This window comes from Trachymyrmex septentrionalis, unplaced genomic scaffold (genome assembly GCF_001594115.1).
Source record: "Trachymyrmex septentrionalis isolate Tsep2-gDNA-1 unplaced genomic scaffold, Tsep1.0 scaffold190, whole genome shotgun sequence".
In the NCBI taxonomy this organism is placed as follows: domain Eukaryota; kingdom Metazoa; phylum Arthropoda; class Insecta; order Hymenoptera; family Formicidae; genus Trachymyrmex; species Trachymyrmex septentrionalis.
Window position 1 is genome coordinate 1,379,060 of NW_017305072.1, and position 21,615 is coordinate 1,400,674.

At 37.9% G+C, this 21,615-nt stretch overlaps 1 protein-coding gene across 1 annotated transcript; it reads right to left on the reverse strand.

Moving 5' to 3' along the window:
- Positions 1 to 1,480: 1,480 nt before the first annotated feature.
- On the reverse strand, positions 1,481 to 21,309 carry LOC108747048. The gene is made up of 9 exons (XM_018484280.1): positions 21,268 to 21,309; positions 20,780 to 20,860; positions 16,692 to 16,834; positions 14,242 to 14,459; positions 12,865 to 13,091; positions 11,855 to 12,181; positions 5,756 to 11,600; positions 4,739 to 5,027; positions 1,481 to 4,604 (listed from the first exon to the last, which is right to left on the reverse strand). Exons 1-9 carry the CDS (start codon positions 21,307 to 21,309, stop codon positions 3,041 to 3,043), a joined length of 8,736 nt encoding a protein of 2,911 aa, XP_018339782.1. The 3' UTR covers positions 1,481 to 3,040.
- Positions 21,310 to 21,615: the final 306 nt, after the last annotated feature.

The window sequence follows — 21,615 nt, forward strand, 5'->3', positions numbered from 1 at the left end:
GCAGATCGCCTCGATTACATAAAATTTGACTTCAATACGAAAAAATAAATACTTTAATACGGAAAAAAAAAATACGATCGGTCTCGTAAATAAAAGTGTAATCTTTTTCCCTTCGTAATAAAATTAAGTTAAAGAAAAAAAAACTCTTCAGAAGAAAAGTATGTGTGTGATCTAGGCCACGCTATATATAATAAAATTGAATTAATGTAAATATCGTAATAGATTTCCGCCTTTTAATCATTCCTACAGTCAAAAGAGTGGCGAGTTAACATAAATATTACTTAAAACATAAATTTATTTACATATATTTCCTCACTGTTACAGAATATTTTTTCCCATAACTAAATCCCAACATATATTTTTAGCGATTTAAATTGTATTTAAAATAAAATAATTTGAATTGAAGGTGACTGCAAATACGAAAAAAAGGAAAAAAAAAGAACAAGCATCGGCGTACTTCTTCTCGGAAAACGCGATTCACGTTTTCATGCCGCGAGATCATAAAATTTTCTACTATGTAAGAAACACGAACGCGTACGGTACAATTACATACATGGATATTCGAATTTCTACACTCCAGAGCTATGGTAATCGAGATAAACTAGGAAGAGATGAAGCGCACGAGGTAGGTATCTTGTTCGTCCTTTAACTGAATAAGGAAATCGAAGGAACGTATTTCGCGAATATAGTTATATTTATAACGAGAAATGATTATATTCACATAATTCTCGTAGAGATAAAGATATCAATCATTTCATTTGCTAGCATCTCTATTATGTGTAGAATATGTAAATCAGAAAAAAAAACAGAAAAATTAACACTATCCGTCTTATTTAAACTTTTCATATATAACATGATTCACATCAAAATTAACTAGAAAGATTGCAGCGCTCTTTAATTGTTTCGACGCAATTCTGTTAAAAAATATTTTTGTATTTTATATATAAATAAAAAACTTTTTCATAATTTTTTAATATTTGCGAAATTAAAAATTATACTAAATTTAGAAAATAGAAAAGTTTCCTCGATCTCTCTGTTTAGTTAACAATCATCATAAATAATCACTGTATTAGAGAAAGAGAGTATAATAATATATTATTATATCCAACAAATATTACATTCTTAATTCTTTTCTAAACATAATATTAACAATTATTGAAACAAATATATAATTAAATTATCATTCTACGGAAATAAAAAAGAGAAAACAAAAAAGGTCTACAGAATGTGTGGTTAGATTAATTTAATTATATACAATTTACATATTCTACACATGTATTGCTGCTCGCTTTCCACATTGATTCATTACGCGTTTCCCTCAACGCCTTCTCGACAGAGCCTTCACTTTGGTTCATATCACCTAATGAGACACTATTCACAGGAACAGTTACACCTCGGTTACTTGAAGCTACGATATTCTTTTTCTTGCAACATCGAAAGAGAACAGAAAAAGAGAGAAAGAACAAACTCGACAAAGATCTCTACATATTTATACATATATATCGCGCGCTGGGATAAAAATTTTTGGAATGGATATCAGCGCCCGACGTACATTTTCATTAATTATAATTATCAATAACGAAATGTTAGATAAACTTATACTCCCAGCCTATTCCGTTCTTACGAGCTTTTACAAGTTACAAGTTTTTAGAGTAAGTCCATAGTAAAATTTGCAGGCATTCACACGTTTCACGGTAGCACACGGAGATACGATATAAATAAATCTATCATTCTCATCTGAAACAAAGTGAAGCGTTTTTGTACTAAAGTGCAGCGATATATATATAATATTATACCTTTTTAATGAATTATCTACGCAATGTACAATCGTGGATTTTTACATGCACCATGACAAGGTATGGTCGGGCCGTACAACAGACAGCTGTTAGAATGATCCGTAGAATATATTATTGCCACTCTACATCTTTTTTCTTTCTGTTTTCTAACCCCCATTTCATACGCCTCGCGCGCTTGAATCGGGCGTTATCGTCTTTATCCAAATAACTCCGCGTTTTTCGTGGGTCGTCTAAGAGCAGAGTGCCGAGAATTTACAGCGGCAATTTTCTCTCTATATAAAGTTAGAATTATACAGATATAGGTAAGCATTACACGAAAGGCAAAGACGGATGCGGCTCCCAAGAAAACCGCATGTCCTTGTTACTAAATCCTAATATTTTTTTCGGAAAGAGAACTCTTTTTTATTATTTGTCTATTCAGTCTGACCACACCATGTTACAACGTGGAATAGCTTTGCCATGATAGACATACTGTAAATTGAATTATATAAATTCAGGCTCTCTCTCTTTATTCTGCGAGGGATCTATTAATGATCGTTATGGTTTTGCTTGCTCTTTTTACCTTAACGCTTTGTTCACTCTTCGCCTATTCCTTGCCACAAAAACGACTTGACTAGATTGCATCGCTAAAACGGTCCTTAACGATTTAAAATCTAAGTCTGTCATACATAAATGATCTGTACCTTACAATCTAATATCGTAATTAACACCTAATGGTAGAGGGATCTACTGTTATCGACGAGAACTATTTAGTAGTAAATCGTATGTCTATTATACTTCCGTCCTTTTTCTCCCTCTCTTTCTCTCTTCTTTCACGCATTCATTCATACATACATTAATATGCATACAGCACACATATCGACGTGAAGTAGATCCATTGTTAATTTAAACTCATGGAGAATATTTCTTTTGCTCGCACTTAAGCCTGCTTGCCTTCTGCAGATATTAGTGCAGCTGCCGAATGTTCCAAATATTATAGGTGTGATAGATTCACGGAACTTGCGTCTAAGCGCGTTTTTGATAATATTTACAATGCCATCGCTACAGATTTTTTCCGCGAATAAAATTGTTCGCTGTCTGAATCATGTTTTTTTTTTAGCGAAAAGTGTCAAATTCCCGGCCCGGTTTCGATCGCGCTAAAACGCCCGCATCATCGTCGCATCGTAAACCACCGACGACGACGACGACATGCTAATGATATAACAACACGTTGCGATGCTCGCGCGAGCGTTCGATCGCTAGGACTACCTCTTCTTGCCGGGCTGCTTCGATGGCAACCGCTTCTTCAGTTTGTGATCCGTCGATTTGATCGTTGTTGCCGTCGTCTTCTTTTTCGGTCGTTCCGGCGAACCGTTGCAGCACGCGCAATTCTTCTTTACGTGACAACGCAAACTGGATCTTCTGGCGCGGCAATCTGTCGGTTCCATCATCACAATATTACTCGCTTCGTCCTCCGATGCCTCCGATGCCTTGTCACTTGATATTACCATTGACTCTGTCATCGCTATCGATTCAACCTTGGGAATTCGTTTGGGAAGCGCCGTCGCTGCTGCTGTCGTCGATTTATGATCGGCGCGATTCAAGATCACTCTTGCAGCATTCACCTGCAGTTTGTCCTTTTTCTTTATGTAGGTGCAATGCCGATCAGACGACAAGGGTTTTAACGTTTGTACACTATCCTCCAGGCCATTGCTCAACGTGATGTTATCTTCCAATTGGCTACTGATAGACTCGCTGATGCTGGAGTCCTCATCGTCGCTGCTGGATCTTGTGCGCTCGGACATTGGGCTCTCCCATGCCATGTAGTCCATACGCATCTTAGACGATGATACGCGCTTTTTGTTGGCATATGTGTACTTATTGTGCGTGGAGAGCAGCGGCCCGGCCGCAACCAACGGTGACAATGGCGACGGTATGGTATGATGGTCCGCAGTATTACTGCTCAAAAGAGTCAAACTTTCGTCGCCCGAACTTACTGCCGAAGTGTTGTTAACGTTAACGCTTGGTGGCAACGATTCCGAATCTAAGTCGATGTCCAGTTTCATGTTAGATGGTATACTGGACACACTGCTGGGTGTTCCTTCTTTCGAGCCAATCCTCGAGGTCAGTTTCACACGATGAGTCATATCTTTTGACGAATCGTTTTCCAAAGAGCCAAGATTTGCGGGTGATAGTCTGGAAATATCCGAATTGCTGTTCGATGCTTCATCTTGACTTAGATTGTCCAAGGTCAATCGCATATGTTTCGCCGAAATGTCCAAGTGCAGATCCTCCTTCTCTCGCTTTCCTCTCTTTGATGAATTTAAGGCTCTCGCGCGTTGACTCACATTCCTTTTGCGTTCATTCATCTTGAAATCGTTTGTTGGACTGGCGTCCCTACTGCCACTAGATGAGTCCAGAGACCGAAAGTATGAGCTGTTGTACGGTTTCATGCCCAGAGGCTGACTGCAGGACGCATCCTGCGAGGAATGATCGAACGACGGAGAATGATTCGTGTCGAATAACAGATCTGCTTCGGGAAACAGCTCACTAGTGCTAGGTTCGTCAACTCCTAAATCTTCGCACTCCTCCGATAAGCTCTTTTGTACCTTGAGTTCGTATGGAGTCTTTCTCTCTATCCTCTGCTGCATTAGTTCGCGATCCAATCTAGGATTCAGCTGCGATTTTAAATTCTTGCTGGAATATGAAGTATCTAAAGTGTGATTCATGAAGTACTTTTTCACGCTCGATGGATAGATCTGTCCGGCTGCCATTTCGATGCCCTGGCCCTTGTTGATAATCTGCAGTACGCTCTCGGAGTTGTCGTCTCTGAAATTGATCATGGCCAGTCGAATTTTCTTTCTTAAAAATTTTAAATTTCAAAAGGGGTTTGACTTTAGATAATATTTCAATTAGATGAAGATAAATTTTTACAATATACTCGATATAAATCAAATTATTACCTGGAATATGTTTTCAACGGCTCATTGTTTAGTACACTCATCGGTGTAGGAACATATCTCCATGGTGTATCCGGCGATATCTTTCCTTCCGATTCCCATGCCTCTTGTAAACGTGTTTCATACAGCAGCCCATTCCCAACTTTACAGGATCCATCGATTGTCTCGGTAGATTGCTGTACAGATGACTCTTGACTGTCTGAACTGCTCGGTCCACCGGTTACCAGAAACTGTGTTGTGCTATCGATAACGCTCGATTGCTTGTTTAAGGAAGTAATACAAGACATAGAATCTATAAAAACAATATACGAGAAGAATTAATTGTACATACATAACGTCTGATGTCGAGAATATATTACATTACATGCTATATAAGCTGTGTGTGTGTGTGTGTGTGTGTGTGTGTGTGTGTGTGTGTGTGTGTGTTGTGGTGTGTGTGTTCTAATACAAAATATATTGCTCACACAATATTGTTTTTGTCAAAGATTCATTTTTCTATAAATTATAATATAATATAGTTACGCAATCTATAATTAATTCGAAAAAAAAACAACCTCTCTATAGTTATCTTAAAAAAATATTATTAAAATAAAAATTTGTTCATTTGTATATCAATATTTTTTAAATTTGAACAAAAAGGTAATAAAATGAATTATTATATAGTATAACATTTTATGCATCATGTTATTAAAAAAATGCAAAAACAACTAATAAAAATTTAAAAATAAAAAAAAATATTAAAAATAAAAATCTAACTTTTTTAATGACTAGAGAAACATATGTGCAGAAAATATATCTTAAACTCATGATAGTTAACTCTATTTTTATACTCCAACTATTTAATCAATCATAATAATCAAAATAATTTTGAACATTAAAAACAATAGTTGGGAATTATTCCATTGCATATTACATCAAACAGCAATTAATGTGTTAACGTATCACATAAAAATGTGCTAATGTGGCAATTCATACAAAAAATAAAATAGTATTTCCACTATATATCAGACAAGTCCTTACCAATTTTCGTATTATTCTGTAACGATGTGGCAATGCTCGTAGAGATCAAAGTTCTCGACGATATGTTTTCTTGTATACCGATAGTGTTGTCGAATTTTCTCTTTAACATTTTTGGTGAAATAATTTTGGTACCGGATGTTATCTCGGTAGACGCTTCCTTCGTGTCCTTCTGCTGTTGCTGATTCACATCGTTTAGCATGGCGTTCATATGCTCAGTCTGCTGAGTAAAGGCAAGCGTAATGGCATCCGTCTGAAGAGATACCGGTTTCTCGGTGTGTATCCCATCCTGAGATTTCTTTTCCGGCGAATGAGAAACCGTAGCAGCTGGCGCAATGCAGACCACGTTTTCCGCTTTCAGGTTAGATGATAATTTATGTATGTTCGAGTTGAAGAATCTCGTACTCTGCAGCGTCGGATTGCTGGTGATGACGCCGCATATTTGTTGATTGTCTGATATTTCGTTGATATTCCGAGTACCGATCAGACTGAGAGTGGGATTGTTTTTATTCACCACAATGGCGTTTGTCGGTGTTGATTCGACCGTCATCGCGTTAGCAGCGACATCATTCTTCAATGTCAGATCGTTGATCACGCTCGGTTTATCCGACGTAGACACAGTCACAGTACCTACCTCTCCAGTAAACTGTGTACTTCCGGTCTGCGATATTACCACGGGTGTGCTCTGAACATTCTGCGCGCCAGTTAGTGTCTGATTGTTGTTCGATAACGTCTGCAGAGTAGGTTGCATCTTCATCTGTTTGACAGTTTGCGGTTGTTGAACATGAAGTTTGTTCTGATTGAGGATGGACTGTAACAGTAGAGTGTTGGGAACTGTAGTACCACTGGCCGTGCGTACAGTCGGCATAGTCAATAATTTAGAACCGGATACTATAGTAAGTTGATGCTGGGTGCCCTTCATCAACGGTAACACGAAACTGGTAGGCATCAGTAACTGCTTGCCCGTAACTGAGGCGATCGCCTCACTAACACTCACCGAGCCGGACTGCAACGTTTCTTGAACAATTAACGCACGCGGTTGGCCCGAGCCTGGCTCCGTAAAGATGAGATTACGCCGCTTCACGTTTAATTCGATGTCGTCATTCGTCAAATTGCGAACTTCTACGTTCGCTTCCGCGCTTGATGGCTCCTCTGGTGCAGAAAAACCAGCTGGACTGTCCTGTACATGTACAATACCACTAGACGAATCCTCGCTACCCATAGTTCTACCAAGATCGTCTGTAGTTGGGCTCAGTTCAGAAGTCTGCTGTCCCGCCGGCTTAGCTTTGCTGGAACTTGATTTCTTTCTCTTTGACGATTGATTCGGATTAGTCGGCGGATTGGATCTTCTACGAGGCGCCGGTTTGTTGTTGAGATCCGGCGAGTTTCTCAGTTGTTCAGCGTACTCATCGAGAATCGCATAGATCCTTTGGGCAGTCTGCTCGTCTTCCTGCGGTTTCTGTTGTGGTTTCGGTATAGGTGATGCCTTAGATGTATTGGTGGCGCTACTCTTCACTACTTTGGGTGTTGATTTTTTCACATTGGTTTTGACGCTGGTGGTCCCAGCTGCGGTGGACGGCGACGTCGATGGTGTTTTTCCGGCCGGTATCGGCGCTGGCGCCGGTGTCACGCATGGACTCGAGGAACTCTGAGATGTGACGCTCAGTGCCGGCGACGCCGCTGGACAATAACTGGTGACCACGACAACCGGTGTGGAATTGGTCGCTACTTTGGCGGTACCGCTGTTCGGATTCACATAAGTCAAAGAGATCGCCTTCTGCGAGTATACAGATTCCTGTTGAAATGCCACATTATTGCCGTTGCTGGCAAATGGCTCGCTATTCGCGCTGGATTGCGTCGGCATCATCAGTTGTTGCGCCAAAGTACTAACGGATATCTGTTGCCGTTTGCTTGCCTGAGTCTGTTGCGTGGTAGTCTGCGTCTGCACAGCTGTTGTAGTCGCGCTATTAGAGATCGACTGATGAGACTGCTGCGGTTGAATACTTCTCTCCTTTACTTGCTCCAGCACACTCTCGAACTCCCGTAACTGTTCCAGAGTTGTCGAGCTCACTTGATTTACCTCAATCGGAGAACCGATTAGACTGTCTGTTCTCACAGCTTGCTGTTGCTGTTGTTGCTGTTGTTGCAATCTCGGTGTCAAGACAGCCTGTATAGTTCCTGTGAGATTTGGTTGTCTGACTGGAGCACCACGGTGGATGATGTTAACCTTTACTACGGGAGGTCTGCCACTCGGTACCGAATTGGCGTGCGATATGATCGCTGGTGGGAGGATGTTAAGTTGATTCGGATTATTGCTGGTTATCACTTTGTGTGCGTATATAACACCGGTATTCGACGAGGTGGCATTCTGTACAAGTTGTGTGAGCGTTTGATTTGTGGCCTGATTCGAACCGATGGAGGCGTTCGCTGGACCATTATTACCGGAATTCGGTACAATATTAACGATCGATCTGCCGGATGGCAGTTGCAGATTCGGAATGATCGATTGTACGTTGACGTTTCCAGCGTTCGCTTGCTGTTGTTGTTGTTGAGGTTGATTATTTGGCACAGATGTCTGTACCGCTTTTGACAGATTCGTCGTTGTCTTCTGCGGAGATGTCGTCGTCGTTTGTTGAACGCCGCTAAGCGATGTATCTGTCGCAGCATTGGCAACTCCACTTGCAGTCGCATCGGCTGACAGACTGTACATAGGAGTTTTACGGAAGGCCTGTTGGAACTTGGGCAGACCGGCATTCTGGCCTGTCTGTGACGTATTCTTCACGGGACTAGTGCCGGTCAGTCGATCATAAGTATTTCTATTGGATGATGCACCGCCTGTCACATCTGCACCGCGTTGAGTTGTCTGTCGCGTAAAGTTTGTGCCGCTACTGTCCTCCAAATTTTGCAGGCCTAAAAGGTTTCTCTGATTGGAGATAATTTGATTGGGATTACGAGATGACAAATGGTAACTGCCATCTTTGCAGATAACCTTTAATGACTCAGACGTAATTAGTCCACCCGAAGACATCGTGGTCGTCGCCGTAGTCATTGTTGTGGCTGTGATCACCCCCGCGCTTGCGGGCGAGGAGGGTGACTTTTTCGGTGATTGATTGTTCTGTTGATTACTTGCGCGACGTATGTGCGTTATCGTTCTCACCGGACTTGACGATTCGGTAGCAGCAATGTCGAGTTGGACTACTGAGATGTTGTTGGTAGCCATAGTCGTCGGTGATGCGGCATCCAATGGCTGATTGCCCTCCTCGCCGATGGTATCGGGCGTCCCAAGATTTGATGATGATCTGAGTGGTGGTGTCTGGCCCGCTGGACTCATGCCGACACCGCTGTCGTGGCCGCCTGTTGAAGACGGGGTACCTGGCAGCTGTATACTGCTGTTGCCACCGCCACTACTGCTTTGGTTGCTTGCCACGCTTGGGGTGCGCGTCGGCCGCGGAGGCGTGCTGCCACTGACGCTAATGACCGTCGATGTGCTCGTGGCGGAACTCGGGCTCTGCGGCACACTATTTCTGGAGAACTGGACAACATTCACTGTGGAACGCTGCCGCGGCGGTACCATCATATCCAATGAGTTCAGACCAGGCACATTTTTGGCCAATATGTCGGAATCCCTAACGGCCTTATCGAGAATACCATATTTGTTCTTACTAAAGTTGGATTTAACGAAATGACGATTGTCGCGACATCCGTCGACTATCACGGGGCAACTCTTTTCATTGGCGTTATTCTTGCCATTTGCGGCACGCTGATTTTTTTTCTTCTGATACGTTATTACACCCTTGTTATTTGAGGAGAACGGCATTGTCTTCTGTATGTTGATCAACTCGCTGGTAATGTCACCACTACTCAACCGCTGCTGAGGTTTTTTACCACGGCTCGCCAATTTAAGATCTGCCTCGTCCGCGCGTGTCAGCACAATCTTTGGATTTAGATTTAGCGTACTCAACAAGGGCGCAAATTTTGTAATGTTGTTGGTTGCTTGTTGCTCGGCATCTGTCCGGTTGCCGTTGTTAGTATCTTTGTTCTTATTTAACAGATTCTTCTGCAGAATCTGCGAGATCCTCGTTGGTTTTTTCGAGCTTTGCGGCCTGAACATCCTAAGAGTTTTGAGCACTGCTGGATCGCTTCGCCTTTCAGTAATAATGAATGGTGCCGCGGCAGTATACGCTGATCCTTTGATCGTCTCACGTTTGTTTTCGTCCATGTCGGCTGAAAAAAGAGTGATGATGTCATTGCTGCTAACGTCAGAGCCACTGGCATCCTCATGTGTATTCGAATGTCGCACTTCGTCATTTACTAACATATGAAAATGTGAGACAGAGTCGACGCTGAGCTTCGATGGCTTCGAACGTTTCTTACTGGGCTCCTTGCTGCTAGATTTGTTGGATTTCTTTTTGTTTTCTAACCGACAACCATCGCTACCCAAGCTGTCAGTCTGACTATCCTGCGTATTACTGTCGCTATCCGATACCGAGCTGATCCTATTTCTAAAATGCTTTGGTTTATGTTCAACACTGTCATATTCACTTTCGGATGATTCCAATTGGATCTTCCGCGCTCGTGCGGTACGTCGTGGTACTCGCAACACACTACCACTGTCGGAGTCCGTGGTAGTATCATCTAAACTACGACGCACCGACGAACGTTTATAGCCTGCCGCCGGCTGAAAGCTACCGAATTGCTCGGAACTATCGGACGGTAGGTCAACCCACTGCTCATAGCCTTTCTCAATGCCGAAAAAGACATCCTTAGTATCGTCTTCCGATGGCCAATCCTTAAACTGCGAGTAATCAATGTTCAGATATTTAAGCTCCTTGTTTGTATTACGCATTTCTTCAGCGTTCTCCAGATATCGCTCGCATAAATTCTTCAACTCCTTCCAATCCAGCACCCAGCTGAGCATATGGTAACGCGGACTACTCAATACTACAGCTAGATCGTCGCATAGTTGCGGTGACAAACCCAATTTTTTACCGTCTAGAATTTGACAGGGCACAGACTTTTCATCGTAATTTGCCGAGCCTGTTACCGCGTCGCCCTTGATCAGGATCAACGCGTCTAACGTTCTCTCTACGTTGTCTGATATCGTACTCGTTTCGCCTAATTGTGATTTATCGTCGTTCAGTTGGTTACTGCCGGAAAATTCGTCACAATTGAAGCAGAGCTCGCCCAGCATTTCGGATGAAGATTCACGCTTCAAATGTAATGGACACTTGCTACTAGTTGATGTTGTTGGTATTGTCATGTCAGGCGATCTCATGTCGGGAGTCTTTGTCGTCAACAGACTCTTTAACAACTGATCAGTCCGTTCAAATGTTTTCGTTACGTGATCGTTTTGAAAATCTACGCCTTTTGCGACGGTCAAATTTTGATGCAATGACTGCACTTCCGAAACTGCCGAACTTAGCGAAGGTATTAAGGATGTTTCCGTGACATTATCATTTTCTATTAACTCGGATTTTATTTCAACTTCAATGGCTGATATAGGAAGATGATCGTCTTCTATAATTTCCTTGGGTTCCTTCTTGATTTTAATCTCCTGCAAACCGCCATCTTCCTTCACCTTTCCACACGCCACCGCCAATTCCTTTATTCTGTCGTAACAGGTTCTGGTAGGATGTAAGGAGAATGCCGTCAAAACGCATTCTCTTGCGATGCCAATACTGCTGTCTACTACGTCCGCCAATTTAAGGAATTGCGTACTCAGACGCTTGGCGGTCTCCCGCACCTTGTCCTTGTCCGACTTCGCCTTCTGATTCTCCAGTTCGTTCATATCTGTTGTTAACGCTCTGATGTATAGTTCGATCACCAATGGTTTTATACTATCGCCAAACTGCAATTAAAAAGAAATCCAAGAAAAATAATATTCATTTTTAATTGAAAAAGAATTATTTAATTTTTCCTCTGAACATACAATAAAATAAAATCTGATTTTTCTGGCATTTTATTAACTTTTAATATATTTAACTTTTATTGGTAATTCTATTCGCACACAATACAATTTTGTACTAATATCTCTAGCAAAATATATAAATATTTTTTAATAATTTTCAAATATTAAATTTTTCAAATTAAATCTTTACTTACATGTTTTGCAAGTACTGCACAGAAGATATAAATATGTTGAGCACTTTCTGCGGGTTCAATTAATTTTCTGATCATGCCAGGCAAAGTCAATGCAACGTCCTTCAATTTTGCGTGCAATAGTGCCCAAGAGTTCAAAATCTGCTCCAAAATATTTGCACCGGTTTCCGATACCGGTCGAACCATCCCGGCAGTAACGAGATACTGCGCGACCAATTCCGCGGCCTTTATCGAATTTCTCCAAACACGCGCCGTTCCATACTTCGTTGGCTTCTCACCGCTAAGCCTTTGGACCAATTCAAGCCCGTCGTTGAGGTCCATTAATTTTAACTGTAACAAAGTGCAGTTATGAATTCCAGCACGGCAATATTCGCACAGAACGCAAAACACGCCTTTCTTCAAAGAAACGAATCGACCTTCTAAACTCATTTACTATAATTCTACTACTTTCCCACGATTCCAATCGTTTGAAAGATATATTTTTAAATTTTCTTGAGTACATCTTCATACTTTGCAGATCTTGGCAAATTAAGCAAATAGGTCAATGTGATTCATGGCATAGCCATCTGACATTTTCGATGATGCTTTCTTGAAGCATTAGATGTGTCATAATTTTACTTCTCCGAACTAGATAAATTGGTTTAACCCGGGAATAGTTCATTTTTGCGTAAACAACTACCTGATTGTGCATTAAACTGTACTAAACTAAATATTGTATATATATTGATTGTTCTATAATTTATTATTTAAAATAATTATATAGATATATTATAAATTTACTCCATTATTTTCTTAAAACAGTAGAAAAAAAAAAGATATTCTCAATCAATAAAAAAATTATTATGGTTGAGCTTCATTTACTCGTCAAAAAATCACCTCAAATAAGTATTCTCGGATTAAGGATATCGCTTGAAATTTGGAGATCTATATATTTTTGTACTTTAGCAACTTCTAACAATTAAAATTGAATGAACATCCCTTGCAATAATTTGACATTTTTTAATGACACTTACTTGAGCGAAAATATCTTGCGTGCGTTTCAATTTGTACAAGAGGACGATGTACACGTCGATCATGTAGTGGACATGATGAGACTCCGAGAGTGACCGCAGCTGATCGCTTCGTCTGAGGGAGCGCACGCACGCGGCGGCGAGGTTCACCGCTATGTCCTCGCAGCGGTCCTCGCAGAGTATCTTCAGTCTCATCGTCAGCAGCTCGCCATCCTCCGAACAGCAGAATTCTGAAAGCACGTTTTCCTGTGGTTACCAACAACACCGCAACTATTTATAGGATGCGAGAAAACTATATACTATCGTTGATGAAATCATTTGCTAATTAAATTTAATTATTAAAGAAGAATTATTATTTAGGCACCACCGACTACTTTCGGATGTAATTAAAGTAAAATCAAAAGCGCCAATTCGATCACAATTAAAATAAAATTATGAAATAAACATTATAAATGTATGCAGAAAACAAAAATTTCTCGAATAATATTGGTACCAATGATAATGATATAAATGGCACTTATAGTTTTCTTTATGAATTCGATATACAGCAATTTAAAGATAGCTGAACAAAGTTAAGAAATCGAACAGACACAGTTGAACAAATAAAATAATCTTGCCAGTGATTGCACTCAAGAATAATTAAGAATCTAATACATGAAAGATATATTATTATCGTATATTTGTATATGTATCTATCAATGTGTAAATTTGTCTTTAAAATAAATGTAGAATCTCCGGAAGATTGCTTAATTTTGTATGTAATTTTGAGTTTTCAGTTACATATATTTTTAGAAAAACAAATAAAACTTTATTCTATCTACAATTAATACTAAAAAGGATATGCATACAAAATAGAGAACAATTATCATTCCTAATTTTTATATTTAATTAAATTAAAATTCCATAAACCTCCATATTAACCAGTAGGTAACGTAATTAAACTGGCATTACTAAAGCACAGTATAATAAGTCCTACGTACTATAAACATAATAATATTTTCCAACTGTTAATAAAAAAAAGTATTAAAATGATTCAAAATAGATTCTATCAATTTTATTAATATAATTTGAATATAATTTAAAGATCGAAAATTTAAAATATTTTAAAAAGTTCATGTTACCACACAACTTAAGATTAATTCTTAGATTAACTGTGGTTTTTAATAAACTCCACCTTAATAATCGTGCTACATTTCATTTCTACTTTAGTAATGCCGAGTTAAGTTAAGGGTTAGACAGGTGCGCGCAAATATACTTGTTCAAACCTACTTTTCCAAGATTGGGCACACGATATTATAAGATACGTGATCTTTTTATTCATATTTAAAACAGGATTAAAACGATTATATATCGAAATGGTGATAATTCGTCTTTTCTTACCCTCCTCATGTTCGGAATCCGGTTGGCCGTTAAATATGCTGTCGAGGCCGGGATGCGTCCATGGATTGTTCGCCAAAGCCCGCAAAGTGGTACATCTGGATGCAGCGGGATGTTGCACCAGTTGAGTTATACACCTCGCCAGCAGTACGTCGAGGTGTGTTTTGGAGGCTGGTGACAATTTTGGCCACTCCCCGCGCAATACAATTGTCAATGTATGTCTGCACAAAGAAGGACAATAGCATGAGTGAGTCGCAATATGAAAAAACGGGCAGTAGAACATATTTGCGCGGACTTGTTTTCGTATTTGTCTTTCCAACATTTTGCGCCCTACATCGATGGTGCCTATCGCGAAACTGAATGTTAAAATAAGAAGAGAAAAGAAAAAGAGGTATCTGCATTTTGGAAGATCAGAATTCCTGTATAGAGTTTAAGGAATGTAAGACAAATGCTGCAATATGTTAAGAATTACTTAAAAAAATTAGATTATTCTAAATTGCATTTAAAAGTAATACAAAAAAATTAGAATCAAAAGTTATTTCAATAAAAAGTAATATTTTTTAAATTTGGACTCTAATAGAAATATATGAAAATGTATTATAAAATAATGACAAAAATCTCAATTTTTTAATATAAGTATTTTATAAATTAAAAAACATTTTTATAACATTACATTAACATGCAGACATTTTAATTGTTCAGTAAATAAATAAAATATTTATTTGTAAACTAATTGGTGAATTTCAATGAAACTTTGCATAAGTCATTTTAATATTTAAATGACTTATTTATGTAAAAAAAAAAAAGATTTTTACTCTTTTTAAAATTTTTATTTATAATAATAAAACTAATATCAAATAAAATAAATAATCTATAAAAATGTGTTGCTCAATAAAAATGTTACATGTGTTTAATGCCCTTGGACCTCCCCTAAACAAATTAGTAACTTTTTTTTCTCTTTTAATTCATTTTTAAACCAATAATATTTAATATGTTATATAATTAGATTTATATTTTAAGAAAGAGTATGTTGGATGAAAAGGAGAGTTAATTTAGATCCTGTTAGTTCGCGATAATTTGTTGCTCCATCTTAGCATTAGCGATCATAAAATCATGATCAAAAAACTCATTGGAAATAAAATTAGATTAAAAGTTCGGCTTCTTGATTACTTATTCACATCTAATTCACCCCCAAGATTTAATTCATCCACTAGCAACAATGCCGAACGGCTCGCTAATCAGACCTCCGAAAACTGGAAACTTCACGAAGAATAATGTTCTCGCGTATCCCTTTTGGACCATCCTGTACCCGTAGGGTGCCTCGGTTGTATACCCGTCACGTTAACGTGAATTTGCGTCGCATTGCTATTCAAAATTCCGGGATCGTTTGTATGACGGTGCTACATACGTGCAGATTCATTACTCAGTACAGTCTGTTTCTCTCTCCACTTCTCTATCTCTCTCACGCTTTTTCTCTCTCCCATCACGTTCATCTGCCGTAGAACGACTCTGTTACATCGAAACTCGTTTCACTACCTTTGTGTCGAAAAAGCTCCGGCCGGTAATATAAAAAAAGTCGACTGTGTACATGCTGTGCGTTAAATGGGTCAAATACGGACAGAGAGATCTCATAATGCAATAATAATGAACATAATTAAATGATATAAATATAACTTGGTCCTGACGTTATACATTCAATTATTTAAATACTTAAATAAGATAATGATACAGTAATGTAAACTAAAAGGATATTTAAAAAATTCTCACTCACTCTGAATTCATTATTTCTAAAAGAAGCGTTTAAAAAATTACACGCGATAAAAAAGTCGTGTATTTCCAGCTTACAAAAATACAAAAATAGACTATTGGTTTATTGAGTGTGTTTAACACTTGTTATCCTTTTTCTAATTAAAATACAAACTTTTGTTCAACTATTGCGTTATTGAAAATTAAAAATCACAAAGTAGTAACGTGACATTTTTTTTAACGATTTAATTTGATCATAATTACAATACATTCATAATATCGATGGTCCGACGTACAAAAATAGACTACCGATGCTTTAGACTTTAGACTATTCAAATGAATTCGACTTACCATCTTTCAAGAATGTAGATCATTATTATGATACGTCTTTAATATCGGTATCTTTACAAAAATAGACTACTGGTGTTGTTGAAAATAAGTTCGACTTATCACCTTTTTCCAATTAAAATATAAACATTTGCATAATATCATTTCACGTACAAAAAATTTCATATTGAAAAAAAGTCACAATATAGAGATCACACGGTGTCTACCTTTTTTCAACATTGTTGCGACAATGAATAAGTTATGCAACGGTGTATCCTCTCGCCCGTAGGTACGTGTCTTTGCGAAACGAGTTCCCCGTTAATCGAGGGTCATATAATCTTGGATGCAACAACAACGATCGACGGACGACGTGTACCCACCTGTGAGCCCATTCTATGAGAGACTGGATGGCCTCGGGCGGTGCCACAGAAATATAATTGCCGACATGCTCCCAGGCTGCCAGAAGCGCATTCGCCTTGTCGACGTACTTCTTTTTGCTGTCACTCAGCGTCGCCTCGAACCCCTGCGAAGCGAAGAAATCGTTGGCTCGATTAAGAGGAACAGGAAAATCGCAGAACGAAGGGTTGCTGAGGAACAGTAATCGTCACCGTCAGCATCAATGCGAGATACGACGATTCACCCTGATGAATAGCACCGCGTTTTTCGTATTGTACTGAACCCTTCGATATACTCTAATTGTCTTGTTCAGTTAAAGGTACATATATTCCCTACTTCATCTAATTACAAATCGTATTAATTTATCTGCAGATATTTGCTATTTGCGTTGACGGTAAACAACCAATATTACCTTACCTTAAGTAACTCTAATTAATTAACTCAATGTATTTGTCTGTTTCTATATCTTATGTATCTTTCAGCTTCCTATACCCATTTTCGCTTTCAGTCCGTCTATCTATCTTTCATTTCCACCCACACACATTTCCGCACATTTAATAAATTAGATTTGTAGAATTAAATATAAAATATACACTTTTGCCCCTTTAGAGATTTGTATTTGTTTTCAAAAAATGAAAATATCGAAATACATTAAGTACATTAATATTACATATTGCAGTACTAATGTTATTAATTTGAGATTAAAGGCAATATTTATATTTAACGTTGAGTTCTGAAATAAAATTAAAAAGCAGACTATGTCCATAATTAATTGACATTAATAAATCGATTCATCAATCGTATTGAGGGATTAAGAAGTGCAAGAGAAAATATAAAGAAATATAAATCCAGAAAAGATAGACACGTGGAAAAGATCATCGATAAAGAAAGAAACTCAAAGTTTTTACTCGCAAAGAAAGAACAAAATACTGAAAGCCATGACCTGATAAACGTTCCTTGAAGAACAATATTTTTATCGATACATCAGCATACTCGACAATTTTACATCGGCGATATGACATGTATTGCGTAAAAAAATACGTTATTGTCGCGTGTGGAAATAGCTTTTCGATTATGCAATTTCTTGGAACACACTGCTTTTGCGAGAAGAAGATTATCTTTATTGCAAAGTAATATAAGTTTGAAACTAAAATGCATAGCTACATAATAAAAATTTATAGATATTAAAGCGACACAAAAAAAAAAGAAAAGAGAGAGAAGAAAGAAGAATTTTAATAAATCTGAATTCTGCGATAGAACAATTATTATAAAAATTATCTAAAAGAAGAATTCGATTCTCAGAAATACAGAATTAAGCTTCTTCAATACTTGAATAGCAGAAGGGTTGTAAAGGAGCTTAACTATGCCATACGTTCCCAAGAACGTTCTGTAAGAACCGACAACCTCGGTTTCGAGAATCGAAAGGAGTTTCCATTTTGAATGGGTTAAAAGCGACCCTACTGCATCTGTGCGCTTGTTTCTTTCAGTAGAAAGCGCGACCGCACATAACAAGCGTAATGACATTTATCCAGGGGACTTTGAAGCGACGTTCCCTTGGCAAACAATGTTTACCAAGGACCACATAGTTCCGCGGAGGATTGATAACGTGGTTAAAGTTGTGGGGTTATTCGGGAATCGTATTATTCAAAGCAATTACCTGCGCGCGCTAAGGTTCGTGCAAGACGAAAAAAGGCGAACTGAGTCACAAAATAAAACTCATTTCCCTCATCGAGGACATGGTGGAAGTACTTCCACCGCATCGAGGATTTTACATGAGAATCGATTCGTCACATATTTCCCTCCGGAATTTTCCGCTGATCACAGAAAGAAAAAGCCACTTCCTTCATTACAAACATTTATCGCAACAAATAATTATATTGTATATAATAATAAAAATAGCGTAATAAAATATAATAAGAAATTCTTTCACTATTATTCGTTCAATAAATATATTGTATAAAATTTAATATTTAATATTTTACGAAAATTAAAATATTCGTAAAAGCTTCGTTAATTTCAATTATAATTTTATCATGTTAATAAATAATGCTACAGAAGATTTCAAGCATCATTATTGAGACGATTATTTTATAGATTATGAAGATATTTTGGGGCTGCAATATTCTCTATACTTTCGCAGGATAAAAACTTCGATATACCCACACTCAAAAAAGTGATCTTGCAGTTATTAGCGAAAATTATCTAAGTACGAAAAATAGCTAAAACAGACAATAGATAAATTTTTAACAAGTACTGCGATATTGGATATGTGTTGCACCTAATCATAGATAACAGAGATAGAATTTAAATTTGTATTATAAATTTCTATGCGTACAATGAAAGAAAAGATTAGCTGCTACAGCAAATTAGTTGATAAAATATGGCATAGCATTTTTAATTGATTGCTGCAATCAATTAAAAATGCTATACCATATTCAGCTAATCTTTTCTTTCAGTGTGATACATCTATAATTCTAGCTGGAGCAGCAAAATATTGTTTTGCGTGTACAGCGTGAAACGCTTCAAAAAGACAATTTGCGTCAATTCAATGCACTACCGTAAACATGTTAGATCGGATGGGATTCCGCATAAAACCTCAAATATACCTGGAGATTGGAACGAATTTGACATAGCATTGGCAAATTCGTCGAGTAAATGTCATCTCTTGATTTCCATTGGTTCTTTTTGTTAATCACAGTTTGATGCATCTCGATTCACTAACGTTTCGTCGTGTACAGGATATGCACAAAAAAGCGCAACACACGCTTTTTAGAAATATATTTTGACTGCCACTAAAAATTAAAGAAAAAGACGAAAAACGTTAACGATCTAAAAAACGTTTCCATTTTGATAAAATTCTCGCACAGTTTATGACCTTTCGTGGTCACACTGAGAGAAAAATGTCGAAATATTGCGAAGCAAATGTTACTTACGAAATTTGATTTTAATGAGGAAATATACATTTCTGTGAAATATATTTTATTTTTGTAAAATATATCTCATTAATTGCAAAAAAATAAAATTAATGGTTTACTTGCTAGGAATAAAATTTTATTTCTCGCCCAAACTTAAATAAATATTTATTTCAGTCAAATAAATAAATTTATTACAAATACATTTTTAAGCATTTTTTTCTCAGTGCAGATTTGTAAAAATAATAAACAATATTTAACTAAAAATAAATGAATAAACTGACTATAAACTGTAAATAATACCGACGATAGCAATAATAACGATGATTTGGCAGAATTCCTCTTGCTTTGTCAATTATTAACTAAAAGATATCGAGACTTATGTTACTCTCGCACACTCGTAACGTTACCATCACGAACATGGAAAACGTTTTTCCTTTGTTCGCAAACATTTCTCTTCACATATTTGAAAGGAGTATTTCCTCCGACAAGAGACGGAGAAAATATGGAAGTTCTTATCTATCTCGGCAAAGTCTTTATGTCACATAATATTATTCTGTTTGCTATCTTCTGGCATATTTCGTTCGTGCGCATTCATCGTGTCAAAAGATAAAGATTGCCAAAATACATTTGCAATAACGATATCAAAGATGAGAATTGAAGAATTCGATGTAACGAAGGATTCAGTGTAATAGATGTACTGTTAAATCCATAAACGTCAAATTATATTCAATTTGACTTCTTTTTAATCATTTAATAGGTCGCTCTTATTTAATATGTCGTTAATTTAACTAAAACAACGGAGTTAAATAATTTCGTTGTTCAAATATTATATTTGATTCAAATTTAGTTTATTATTATTAAGTTTATTATTATTAAGCATACGTTAATATATGAACGTTGTTTACTTTGAAACTAACTACAGAAAAGGAATAATTTACATTTTAATACATTTTGATATGGAAATTAAAAGTAACAAAATAAATTCAACTCAAAGGAGTTGCTATTATTCTTTTAATAATATCTAACAATGAACCGTTCGAGTCTTCAGAGCATAAAAATTCAAGCTAAATTAATTTCAAACTCGACTATATTATTGAGAGAGATTGATTTAAGATTTATCAATGTTCCATTTTGTAATTCGTGTTAATAAGACGCACCTTTACCGCCAAAAAATATTCTTGTCCCTTGGAGCTCGTGAACGAACCACTATGCGCCGCTGGAACCACCGACGATTGAAGCTGTAAAAATAAAACGGTGATAATATTAGAAAATATTCAGAAATGTTGGCAGTATCGTACTTTCTTACGCTAAAATTAAACTTCAAGCGTTTTAGACCTAACACCGGATGCGGCACTAAACGAATACAAATTAGCATTCGCGAAAGTATCGCTTTCAGGAAGGGATAGGTATTTTTAAACTTAGTTGCAGTGTGACTCGTCCTAGAATCGTTTCGCGTGCAATGTAATCGGTCACGTTCGCTCGCGTATTACACGAACGATATCAGAGAGCTAGCTGGCATTTAATGTTGCGAACGCGTTGCGAATGCAATTTCGCAGTGCAAAATCGGGGGAGGGAAAAAACCGGGAAGGGAAAGATGTCATTCTCGCAGTGCGCACGCCGAGAGACGTTTCCCGCGAGGAATTACCAGCGACGGCATTCCCGGCCGACGCGACGTATCCAAGAACATACTCGACACGTCGCCCACAAATTTCCCGCGAATGCGCCCGATGTATCGTGCATTCGGAATACCGAGGGGTGTGCGGCGAGATTCTCGGAGGGGTGCGACGTGGGAGAGCCGCGATCGGCGAAAAACCGCAAGAGACGTGGGGATAAACACAGCGCGAGACACGACGGCGCTCCTTTAACCCGCCTACGCGCGGATCTCCGACATAAAGAGAGGGAAGAATCCGGAGCGTTTCATCATAATGGATCACGAGACTCGTCCATATCTCAATGTGCGGTATAAAACTATAGAAGAAATTCAATTCTGCGA